Raw genomic sequence first — 13,420 nt, 5'->3', positions numbered from 1 at the left:
AAAAAAAAAAAAAAAAAAAAAAAAGAGCACAGGGTACCCAACTAATTTCCTACTGTTTACAAGTTCGGTGGCTTCCAATGGGGAAGAAGTCTACAAAATTGGGCACCATTGTGTCTGTTGTCTTAAATGTGGGAGATCTTTCTCTTTCATCTCAAGATGTCAGAAATAGAGAATGTACAATGTGAATAATAGCTCATCATCTGCATGAAGCAAAATTCAAGCATTTATGGGTCCAGCCACAAGAACATGAAAATTATGTTCTTTTAGCACAATCTGTACTCAGGAAAATACCAGGAATCTAGTTTATTTTAATGCGCTTCCTGTCGTTTCATTAATATAATATAAGCACTTGCTTTTACCTTTTTGCTGGCCAAATTGCGTAGAATATATATTTCAGCCTAACAACTCACTTTTTACATCTTATAAATCGATCTTGAATGAGCATGTGCATCTCTCTCTCTCTCTCACACACACACACACACACACACACACACACACACAGCCTGAGACTGCTTGTTTTCAATTTTTATATGTGGTATATATATTCAATGGTTTGAAATTTGAAAGTATTTACTGTATGATACCATAAAATTTTATAATGTATATTTTATGAAAATATGACTACTTATCTTTTTTTTTCTTATTTTAAATAAAGTCTTTAGCCTTAATAAAGCCATTACTACAATCTATGAATGTTCATTCATTACTTAAGAATCATTCTAATGAACTGATTTGATGCTTGTGAAGCCTTTTTTATTATTACAAGCACAGTTGTGCTATGGTGGTGAAAATGGTTGTTCTGCCTAATGAAGTGGAAATGGCAATACAGTGTTTTTGTGTGTAGTTACTGAACTGCATTCCTTCACTTTACAAGGACAGCTACATTTTTGTTTTAAATTTTGAAATAGAAATAATCATTTGTAATATATTATAAATGTCTTTAATTTAATTTTTAACAAACTGAATTAATCTCTGGTAAAAACTCCAATGTGATGTGATGTGTGTGAACAGCATAGTGCATTTATTTGTGGTGTATGGTGCTCTGTATGGTCGAACACATAAAATGAATAAATAACACTGCATGTTAAAGAAAATAAATGCATATTTTTTATGCCTGTTTTTTTTCTTTCTGTATAACATGGCTCTTTACGTAATAAACATTTTCTTACATTTTCAGTTTCTAAAACAAAACAGTCCACAGTTATATAGTCCTGTAGCTCAGGAAATGTTTTCAGTGGTTTTACCTAATTAAAGTGATAGCATCAGAGGACAGAAGCTTGTGAAAATAACTGATAAAAGATCAAAAGCTATAGCTTGTTTTTGCAAGGTCTTATCCAAGAAATTGACAGATTACCAAAACATATATATATATGCATACTATGTTGTTATGTAGAGTCATGCCCACATGTTTGTGCAAGTCAAATGCTGTGGCCTTCAGTCACGTATGTTTTTGATGAAGTGCTTGCCAAACTGCTTTGATCAATTTCCTGTGTTACCCTGATATTGATGATGAGGTATTTACAGGAAGTGCACAGCCCATTGCACATGCCCAGAGGAGAGTGATGGAAAGATACTCTCTATTACAGAACAAAAATAGACCCACATTTAGCATTCCAGTTGGTGAAGTCAGTTTGATTCAGTCATATTAAATAATATATTTGACTTGAATAAACAGAGTTAATTTGAATGATACCATGAAGTACCACATATTGTGTATGGTTTGATGAAAACATTTTTTTATATATAAATTTAAAAATATATTTAAATCTATCATATCATATACGTACATTTGTATCTAAGTAATTGGAGTTGACTCTGTCATGAGGGTAAGCAATGAACTTGAACAGTGTACTGTATGATTCACTGAGCTCATTAGCACACTCACGCTCAGTGTGCTATTAGTATACTTCTTTTAAACAAAAAATAGGAAAGTATACTTTTAGTCTACTTTTTATGTACTTCTCAGAAATGGGCTTTATGTACTTCTCAGAAATAGTACACTTACAAGTATACTACTAGTACACTGATATTTGTATACTTACTACATAAAGTATACTTAAAAAATATACTTGAACTTTACTTAAGTATACTTACTAAAATAAACTTGAAGTATACTATTTTTTGGTAAGGGCAGTATAGCACCTCAATGTTAGCTCAGTGCAAAGTGCCCACCTGGGATGGTGCATAATGTTATAAAAGAAGATCAAATGTTTAAATAAACATGTTAAAACACAATAGACCTGCCATTAAATTGATTTGACTGGCATCTGCAGCAGTGTGGAACACACAAAGACTGATCCGGATGCAAACTGCCAGAAAATATCTTAATGTTTGGCATTCTGGGCTGATCCGTGGTGTCTAAAATGATCTCTTCCAAATCAGTGTTAACCTCAATAAAGTAAGTGCAGAGGGCCTGGTGCCGGTTGTCTCGACTAATTTTTGTGCAAGATAAATATGATTCCAAATCAGCAATTTACTACATGACAATACTAAATCCAACCTTGTAATTTTTGACCTTTAGTGCAAATGTGTGATTAATGATTTAAAGGTGCAAATTCACTCTAAAAGCATGCACGCGCGCACACACACACAGAGAGAGAGAGAGAGACATGCATAAGGAAACACTTTCTGATCCAAAGTGACAAGTCAAAACTCATATCAGGGGAAATGTTAAAAACCAAGTTATTCCAAAACACAGAGTGCTTTTAGGTTTGACTGCAGCTTGCATTGTTCACTAACCAGCAGCACTAACACAGCATCATTCTAAATAAATACAACCACTCTGGTTCAATCATCATTATTCCTGCTAATCACAATTCACTTACCACAATATATCACAATAAACAAAGTATAAACAGATCCATTTTTGGTCAGTCACTTTACAAAAAAAATTTAATTAATTAATTAATTAATAAATTAAGCCTGACACAGTGACACTGGAGCAACCAACAGAATAAGTGATCAAGAAACCTGTTTGAAAACATTCATTATTATTTTTGCAGTTGTATTTGGTGCTGCAGGAACTTCACATTCCACCACCATTCAAATGAGTAAACAATCAATATTGTCAGATAAACAGAACACATTTGGAAAAATTAGGCTGCAGAAAAGACATGTATTATCCATTCATTCATATTTTATGTATTTTCTCTTCTTATTAAAAATAATTTGCATTTTTATTAACTATACCTCTGTGTGTACTGGCTTCACTGCCAATAATGAGAGCAGTTATATGTTTACAGTATTTTTTTAGTATCATTCGGATACTGTTATATAGTTTGCATTAATATTTTGAATTATTTTTCATTTTTATATTTTCCATATCCATTTTCATTTGAATTTTAAAGTTTTACACATTTTTATTAGTTTTTATTTTTTACATTGTCTATATAGTTTGTATTCATTTTTATTTCAGATATAGCTTTAGTACATCAAGCTCACCTAAATGAAAATGAGAAATGTTGCTTTGTCAACTAGCTCCTATATATATATTATTTAATTTAATGTTTATTTAACTTCAAGTAAGAAACATTTTGTTATGGTTTTAGTTTCAGTTAACTATAATTACCCTAATTTAAAGAAAAATATAGTCATATAAAAAAGGAAAAACAGTAACGGGGTGAATGCAAACAAATAAAGGCTTTAACTGCTGCCAAATGGTAAAACGGGGTAGGTTAGGACGATTTTTACCGAGGGGGTAAAAAGAGGGATTCGCGGAGGGGTCTCGAGTCAATATGCTGTTCAGGGGGCCCAGAAATCAAGATAGAACACAGAGAATAAATAGCGCTTTATGAATTGGATATCACTCGATCTCATGAGAAAATTTACCTATTTTACGAGGTGGCAATATTGTATGAATTTATACAATGTGATTCATACAGAAACATAAAAGTATAAACGTTCACCCCTAGCCCCACTCCTAAATTTAAACGTCAGTGGGGTGTAAGTAGATTGTACAGTATAAAAACATATGAATGAGCTCATACAAATTAGCCACCAATTCGCCAAAACATAAAATACAATACAATAGTATTACAGTAGATATAATAGTTAGCTATCTACCTCGTTCGCACTGTTTTTCAGTTGTTTTCCTATGTGAACATAAACTAGATGGATGTCTTTGACCATTTCATTATTTTTGCCATTTTCGTGTTTTAGAATATGTCTAGAGACACCTTTGTTCTGATCAGATGTACCGTTTTTCTCACTTATTGCAGTGCGTAATAATTAAATAAATGTTAGACATATTAAAGAAAATTAAAACTTCTCTCAGAGTTGAATTCCAAACATTAGCATATATTGGATTTTGAACTTTTAGTTTTGTTTTTGCAAGAACAACAACAACAACAACAACAACAACAACAAAAACCCTCTGTGCCCTCAGATAAAGTCCTGCAAGTGCCCAGGTGCCTCTCAATTTGAGCACATTACAGACAAGCACATTAATCTTTCAATTTATTTTTGAAATGCCATAAACTAACAATTAATTAACAACATTAATTAATTAACAACATTGATTGAAAGTGAGTTAGAGATCACTGAAAGTCTCAAAGTCCATAAAGATTTCCATTGTCCTCATTTTCAATTGTATTTTAGTCTGTGACACCAATTACAATACAAAATCCAATTCAACAGTAACCAACAGGCACAAAACCTTCCCAGATTCTTCTCTGCAACTAAACATGTTATTTCAGTCATTTGAAAGGAATAGTTCAGCCAAAAATGAAAATTCTGTCGTTATTTACAAACCTATATGCTGTTATTTTTTTCTGTGGAGTGCAAAAGCAGATCTTTGAAGGTTTTCATTTTTGGGTGAACAATTCCTAATGTAGGAAGCTCTAATGGCAGACAGCATTGCCATTGACAAGGCTGAAGCTAGCAACCGAGTGGTTCTGGGTACTTTTGAGTGAACTCAGTCGCGTGTTGTTACGCCTAGCGTTTTGTGAACGCAGCAAGATGGACGGGCAGCAGCAGCAAAGCTGCTTGTTGAACTGCTTCCTAAAGGATTTGCTGAATAGGTAGAGAGCGAAAGGATTCACGCAAGAGTTGGTGAAGGCAAGGATACGCGCGCACACACTGGCGATGAAATGGGCCATTGAGGTGTCCACTTCTGTGTAGTGGTAGGACCGGTAGAGGTAAATCACGTGGTTGGGGAGCCAGCAGATGGCAAAAAGACCCACAAACACCAGCACTGTCTTGGCAAGCCGCATCCGTGACTCAATCTACGGTTCAGAGAACAAAGACGTAAATATCACATACAGAAAAGTTCAAAATCACAGATTGTCCTATTTCAAATCATCTAATAATAGTATAAATGCTTTAAAAATATCCTATTCTGGCTCTTTCAACTTTGAAGGCTCAACCAATGGCATGATATGGGTGGGACTAATTGTATGTTCGACCAATAGCAGACAGAGGGAGTTGTCAAGAACCTGTTTGGGGGAAAAAAATGTAAACGCATTAAGCGCAAAAAAATTAGAATGTCAGTCATATTTTTGTTTCATTATCAAGGACTTTTTCTTTTGTTCTCTGTTTCTGTTTATCGTTAGTTTCTATAGTTATTCATTTTATGATTAATTAGATCACACCTGTTCGTGTTTTGAGTATATTATCCTTGTGTATTTAGGTTCCTCAGTTCTTTCATTTGTTGGTCTGGTATTATTTTTGCTACTGTTTGCGCCTAGTGCTCTGTATCACTGTTTTGATTACCTGCTTTTGTTTTATTTAATAAAACCATTTTGCTATTGGATCTCCTACATTTCTTTTCGTCATCCTTGCAGATTAATACGTGAGAAAGAAATGTATGAAACAGGTACTTGTGAAACCAAATGGTCTCATAGAGGAAGAATAACAAAAGCAGCATTTTGGTATACGTTTAGTACATATGGTTCCTTAACATACATGGTGCCTTTCAAATCCAGACTGTATTATTCATATAACAACAGAACAGCAGAGCAGATGTTTCTGGTCTCATCTTGTATTGTGAATACCTTTCAAAAATAGATACTGAATCACCGTTCAAAAACAATTACGGCAAACAGAGAGGTTCACTGTAACATAACAGATGCTTTCTCTGCATGAACTCTGGCATATTCAAACTCAGCAATGGAAATTGTATTATATATGTTACAAGTACTCAAAATTCTAAATATAATGTAAAGGTGTTTTTTAAAAAAAAAATCATTCTCTGACCTAGAAAAATATTTAATATTATATTATTTAATTTCTAGATTAACATAAAAAAACTAAATTCACATCTATTGAAAGTGGAATATTAAAAATGATGCCTGGGCCTTTATGCATGCTGTGTTTTCATGAATAATTGGGTGTGTTAGATGAAGTTAAACAAGAATGTATGAATTATAAAAAGTGATAAAATACTTTAGCTACAATACATTTAAAAAAAGGAATAATATGGGCTGAAGGACAGAGCGTTATGTCAAACCATTAAAACAATAATCTGACTTCAACAGCTGAAGCACTACTTGTCCTTTAAACTCACCTGCCTCCGAATGTGCGCATTTCCTTCCACAGGCATGTTAATCGCACTCTGAATCAGACTCCTGGCAATGAAAATGTAGTACACAGCAATAATGAAGAGAGGAATGATGTACAGAATGAGGAAGGAGGCCATGGAATGGATTTTGGGGTGCAGGTCTCCGGCATGAGGATACGGGGCACATGCTTTAAAAGTCTCATTGGTTTCGGGGATGTGGAAGGTGTGGAGATCGGAGAACACCACCTCAGGAATGGCCAGGATCATGGAGAGAAGCCAGATCGACGCAGCCCTCAGGCAGACCTTTAGCGAAGCTTTAGATGTCTGGATATCCATTGGCTTGACAATAGCCTTGTATCTAAGAGACAGAAAAGGACCCGGGAACAGAAGGAGCCATTTTAATTAAGAATATAACCTTAAGAACAATATTTTAAATGAGATTACAAATAAATAAATATGTGGACATGATGATTTAAGTTGATGATATTCTATTATATTCTATTATATTAAAGCTAAACAATGGGCCTAGAAACAAGATGATGACTGCAACATTACAGCAATATTAATACTCAAAGGTCATTTTCACTACAACTGCTAACTAAATCACAAAATGGCACTAGTTGCGTTTGTATGAAACAAGACAGCGTGATTCACAAAAGCTTCAGAGCGGTCTAATATACAGCATGAGAAATATTAGGAACTAAAATGCAAAAGCCGGGTTCCATGAGTAAAAATCTTATTCATTTTCTCCCAGGGAATTTTTTTTTTTTTTAATAATAGCTTATAGCTCAGAGTAGGTCTGTCTTTAACGGTTTATGAGGTTATGAATCATTGGTATATATGCTTTTGTTGAAGCCATCATTTCACATTATTATGTATTTATTCTTGGTGAAAAACTACATTACCCATGTTTCTGCAAATTTTCCACCAATCAGAGAACTGAAACAAGCAAATTATGCCAACAAGAACTTTTTAACACCCACCCACTCCAATGAAGCACCGCAAATTACGTAATCAAGTGAGTGTCCCTACTAAAAACTATTTGCATATGTAAGTATATTTTGCCATACATGTAAAATATACATACACTATATAATCAACATTTTAATAGTTGTTAATTTCTCTGTATTTTGTTTATTTGATTGTCATTTGCAGTGCTTGATGGCATTGTAGTCTTTCCAATATTAGTCTTGCACCTTGGCTTTTTGTCTAATTTTCAAATCAAAGTTTGTAGTGTTGTGATTCAACTTATAGCTGGTTGGTTTGGTTCAGCTTATAATGCTTTAACGAAGACTTTTTTAAAATCCATATGGGAAAAATGAATGGGAAAAAAAATAACTGAAAAATCTGTCAGGAAATATCAGACGCATGATGGTGGATTGACCAATCAGAACTGACTATTCCAGAAAACCCAAGGAATAAAAAAAGCTATCAGAAGTGACAGTAGCCTATCTATTCAATGACTGACTTAAAGCCCTGAATGCAGACCACAGGAAAAGATCCTCCCACCTATGAGTGCCATCTACCATCTGTTCATGGCTGTTCACCAATAAGAAATCAAGCCTCCAGTGCTAATTAGACTCCCACCACATCGATCATGAACAGTCTCTTTTTTTTTTTATTTTTTAGAACTATTAGATTATTATTATATATATTATATATACTATTATATCAGATGGAGACAAACATGTAAGAGGAATTTCATTTCAATCACATGCATTTGTATAGTGCATTTCCCAATAAAGCAGCTTTGTAACGAATAGTGCCTCACAAATCCTTCAGTCAGTGAACAAGCCAAAGCCGGCAATGGCAAAGAAAAACTCACTAATAAAGATCCTCATAAAATTCTGAGAAACCATATTTACTGTTCTTAATACCTCTGTAAAGTCTTAATGAGCAATAATTATTCTTAATTTTTATTGGCTTTTGATTTCATAAAAACATTAATCCACAGAATCAACTTTCTCATTTAATCCGAATGCAAATCGACCCACAGTTGAACCATTGCTCTGGAGGTGCACCAGTTACTCTTGCGTGCTCTAGCATTGACACTAACAGGCAGAGGAAGGCATGTTATTTTTCATTTCCCTTCATCTGCTACTATCACACACCAAGTCACACACTTCTTCAGGAGAACAGACAGACCAAGAAGGCATAAAATTGGTGCCTTGTATATATGGGATAGAGTCTATATGTTTGATCAGAATAGAATAGAATAGAATAGAATAGAATTCTGATCTGAATCACTAAAGTCAGGTTGCCTTCTCTTAAATGCAAAAGTAGGGTTTTGGTATAGGCTCTCATCTTTTGAGGTTTGTGTGTGTGGGTGTGGGTGTGTGGGTGAGGCTAAAACCTCCTAAACATAAAAATTACATTTAAAAAATGATGTGATAATGACAGACTTCAGAACACAGGCACCACTTTTCACCTGAACTGTTTTGAGAGTTGGGATAGATCATCAGCGGAAGTGGGACAGTGATTTTTTTTTAGTTTACATGTTGCATTGAATTTTTCGATACCACTTTACAATTAAACTACTATTCATTGTTAGTTCATGTTAGCTTAATCCATTAAATAATATTAACAGATACAACTTTTGATTTTAATAATGTGTTAGTAAATGTTGAAATTAACATTAACTAAGGCTCATAAATGCTTTAGAAGTATTTTTTTCATTGTTAGTTCATGTTAACTAAAGCAGTTAACTAATGTTAACAAATGGAACCTTTGTAAAGTGTTACCAATTTTTCTTCCATTAAAAATGACAAAAGAATGTCCACCTCCCTACTGGAAAAACCATGTCATATCGTCTTAAGGTGGTCATGATGGAATATCAAATGGTTTGTTACTGGTCTATCACCCCTATAACCAACTTGATAAAGGTCTACCAGGTCAGTTTCACCCCCACCTATCAGTCACATTGGACTCTAATGACTATAAACAGGCCCTACTTAAAACAGACCCTCGCAAATAATTCAATACGGTTTTAAAACAATATATACATTTTATGTAACTGTCAATTCAATATGCATTTTAACAACCACAATAATCCTTTTTCTGTAGCTTTTGTACTTTTATAGAGGCTTATGTTTAAGAAGAACATTCCCATTCTCAAGCTTGATCACATACATTATTATGATTATGATAAAGTGATAAAGACTCTGGAGGTAATTATTAATCACTTTCACGTCCAGCTTTATCTGATTTCCCATTTTTGCTGAACTCACCCTAATCATGATAAGCAGAATTGTAAAAAACTATCATTTTGGTGACAGTTCATTAGTTGGTGGGTGTTGGTAAGATACTTCATTATCACTTTAATATAGTAATCAAGTACATTAAAATTTATATAGAAGTAGTATTGTAAAGTGTTACTCTGAACCACATTGAGGCTAATAAAGAATATTTAGACTTACCTGTCCGCAGCCAGCGCTGTAAGCGTGAACACCGACACTCCGACCGACGTCAGCTGAATGAACGGGATGAGTTTACAACCTATCCGCCCGAAGAGCCACTCATCCGCTAGAAACTTACTGGCATCCACGGGCGCGCAGGTGACCAGCAGAAGCACGTCTCCGAGAGCGAGACTCGACATGAACAGATTGGGGACATTGCGCATGGATTTCACGATGCAAAATGTCCTAATCAGCGTCACATTACCAATTAGTCCAGCAGCTATGAGGAGCGCGTAAATGGTGGCGATAATGATGCCTGAATGCAAGTGCGGATGCTCCGGAGCGGCGCTGATGTTGTCGCGCTCCGGAGAGTCGCCCAGAAACTTTACATCGGGAGTCGGAGTAAATGTAGCGTCAGACATGTTATCAAATCAGCTTGTGTTCATTTTAAGTCTCAAGTGTCCAGTATAGACGAATATTGCCATGGATAAGGTTTGTTAGTGATATTCCTCTCCAGCGCATCCTATGCGCAAATGGAGAGTCCATGTGAGGTTTGGCTCCTGTTTGCCTAAATGATGCGCCTGCGCTTTCAAGTGAAGAGGGTCACATATAAAAAAATGTTCCTTCAAAGATGCATTTAACGTTTAACAACTGTTAAATCAGTTACAGTTAGCTGAAATGTACTAACGAAATAACCAACTGTGCAGTTACTTACTCTCGTTAGAAAACTATTTAGTCAGCAATAAAGGCTGTCTCTAAACTTAGTGAGCTGCCTATCTAGACAGCATCTCGATGGTGGTACAAACAATCATCTTTGACTTTAAGCTCTTAAAAGATGAATATTCATGGAATCCTATTGCATTTTGTATTTTTAAAAATATTTATTTTTTATAATTTAAGTATATATGTAAACAAATTGGGGAAAAGTAGTTACAACTCTTATGAAATGTCATATGGGATTATTATGAAATGTAATGTGAACATTTCATTTACCTTTTTAAAAATTCATTTTGGTACTATTTTCACAAGAAGTGATTTTTAAAAACAATTTACATTTTTACTAAGAGTTTATTTACTTTTCTAAATACAAAAATAGTAAATTTTATTTACACTAATGATAATAATAATAATAATAATAATTGCAATGTAAAATTACTTTAGTAAGTTTGTGATCTATAGAGAGAGACATTCAACAAAACAAACAAACAAACAAACTACCGTATATCTCTGTCAATTCTCATATTGACAAATTATATTATTTTTTATTAATTACTTTTTCCAGCAATGTAGCTGGGCATAGAAGGTAGGCTAACTTTTCCTAATCAAACAAACCTGATTAAACTCATCAGGCTGTTAGTAGAGACTTAGATGGGTCAGATAAAGGTGACATCCAAAATGTGTGCTGTTAGTGTGCCTTAAGGGAACAAGGAAACACTGCAATGGATAACTATTAAATATGATGAGAACACAGTAATGCATCGTCTTGAAAACACTTTCAAAATCCAAATGTAATCCTTAATGACAAACCTGCACTCTAAGACCTGACGTAGACATAAAAATAGCTCCCGGTTTGTGCACTACTTTGAAGCCATCTACTCAGTGGTCTGAAAGTACAGAACACATAGAGGACTGTTCAAAGATGATCAAATTTAACTTTCAAATTTGCAGTGCGTTAATGAGCTGAACCGAAACTGATTGGCATCAGGAATGCAACATATCTGTTTCTATCTTTTGCCATTACAATTACACTGTGAATCAATATCATAAATGCCGGTGTGCATCTATTAAACAACTACTCCATAATACACAAGAGACACCAGCTATCAACACAAGGCATAGCTGTTCACGGAAAGAGGCTTCAAGTACTGTACGCAAGATGAAAGATCTGGCTGTATTGGAGAAAACCCTCTACAGCTCCTTTCCATAAACTAATGCCATAGTCAAAGCCATAAGCACAGCTTTCATCAACATTATATAGTGAATGTGTGGGTCCTGCAGTTAGGAAAATGGATGAAGTGTGTGTAGTGACAACAGAAATGACCTGGCTTATCTTCACCCGGTGTAAATGAATTGGGCAAAGACTGAGCCCCCATTGTGTTGGCGAGATAATCATGTATTACACGAAGAAAGGGGATGATAGACAAAAAAAAATCCATTCACCAGGCTCCCCACTTCCCAAATCTCCCAGACCTTCCCTTTCATTTGCTGGTGAAATGGTCTGCTTCTGTTTCACTCTGAAACATGCTTTTCAATCAAAAAGCCGTATGCTGTTTCCATGGGTAGGCCACTACGTCTGCTCTCATCCTCTGATAATATAACATTGCAAAACCCACTCCACGAGCACTTCAATCAAAAAAGACATTCTTCTGTGTTTTCTAATACACTTTTTGTTTTGGTTTAGGTTTTTTTGCAGGTATGAAAGAGTTCGGCTGATGCAGTGATGATAAATGGAGATCGCCCTCTGTATGTTGAAGTTGACTGGTAAAGTTTCAAGTATCTGTGGAATTGATAGTGATACGTACAGCAACAGTTTATGACTGCTGTTAATGAAATCTGAAGTACCCTTTTGTCACCATTTATCACAGATCCTGCAGAATACTACAGATTGCTCTCAATGTCCCAGTGTCTATTATCATTAACAATTTGACTGCACTGACATTATCGGATGAAAATAAAACTTGAACTGAATTGAGCTGAATAATAAAACTACTGTCTTCTGCTTTAAAGTTCTTAAACTGAACTGAATCAAAGTTGAAATGAACTTGAGTTGAATAACAACAATATTTTTTTGTTACAGCTGCTTTACAGCAAAAATTGGATTTGCCTCACTTTTGAAGTTTGCATCATTGATTCTGTTACTTTTCTGTTTAATACTGTGAAGCTGCATGCTTTGAAATGATCTCTATTGTATAAAGCCCTATAAAAATAAAAGCGACTTGACTTCAATTGGTTAAAACTGTTATGATAAGTGTGATATCTTTGTGGAGCTGTAAACAACTGATGTAATGATGACTGATGAATAACTAATGAATTGATCTGGCTATTAGTCGTATTACCAGTATAGTTTTTTTTTTTTGTGTTAAAATGTTGGGACTTGCAAGACATTTCTTAAAAGTGTTTACAGTGTGATATGTCTTTAGCCATTATATGCAAAATAATATGATAGATAATGCCAAAAAAATGAGACACAGATCTGTTCTGAGAGCAGACAACAGGAAAAGACAACGCTTCATGCAAATAATACAATGCAACTAACCATATATTCATGTGTACTTAGGATAAAATAAACAGGCTTGTATCTTTTGTTGTTTACTTCAAAAACAGTGCACCAAATAAAGCTCCATATGATGTTTTGATGCAAATTAATGTGTCACTTAGTAGAATCTAGCCAAATCAGTCAGAAGCCAATACTGACAGGTTGTGTGACATGACCTCATCCTAAAAAAAAAATCTAAATTATAAAAAAATAAAATCAAAAAGTACATGATGTCATACACAAACAGATATCTACATACAGTATGTCCCCTTC

The 13,420-nt window shown here is 34.5% G+C and overlaps 1 protein-coding gene across 1 annotated transcript; it reads right to left on the bottom strand.

Annotated features, from left to right (window-relative positions):
• Nucleotides 1-4,761: 4,761 nt before the first annotated feature.
• On the bottom strand, nt 4,762-10,313 carry LOC107737255 (gastrin-releasing peptide receptor-like). Its single transcript, XM_016548720.1, has 3 exons — nt 9,913-10,313; nt 6,503-6,854; nt 4,762-5,222 (listed from the first exon to the last, which is right to left on the bottom strand). Exons 1-3 carry the CDS (start codon nt 10,311-10,313, stop codon nt 4,839-4,841), a joined length of 1,137 nt encoding a protein of 378 aa, XP_016404206.1. The 3' UTR covers nt 4,762-4,838.
• Between the last annotated feature and the right edge of the window lie 3,107 nt (nt 10,314-13,420).

This window comes from Sinocyclocheilus rhinocerous, unplaced genomic scaffold (genome assembly GCF_001515625.1).
Source record: "Sinocyclocheilus rhinocerous isolate Xijiao unplaced genomic scaffold, SAMN03320098_v1.1 scaffold1275, whole genome shotgun sequence".
Lineage (NCBI taxonomy): Eukaryota > Metazoa > Chordata > Actinopteri > Cypriniformes > Cyprinidae > Sinocyclocheilus > Sinocyclocheilus rhinocerous.
The sequence above is the reverse complement of the archived record's forward strand: the minus strand, read 5'-3'. Positions and strand labels throughout refer to the sequence as shown.

Coding starts and splice junctions, on each gene's coding strand:
- LOC107737255 (XM_016548720.1), bottom strand. CDS start 10,313: ATGTCTGACGCTACATTTACTCCGACTCCCGATGTAAAGTTTCTGGGC. Junction 6,855..9,912: donor ACAGCGCTGGCTGCGGACAG/GTAAGTCTAAAT, acceptor TCTGTCTCTTAG/ATACAAGGCTATTGTCAAGC. Junction 5,223..6,502: donor ATGCGCACATTCGGAGGCAG/GTGAGTTTAAAG, acceptor TCTGAACCGTAG/ATTGAGTCACGGATGCGGCT.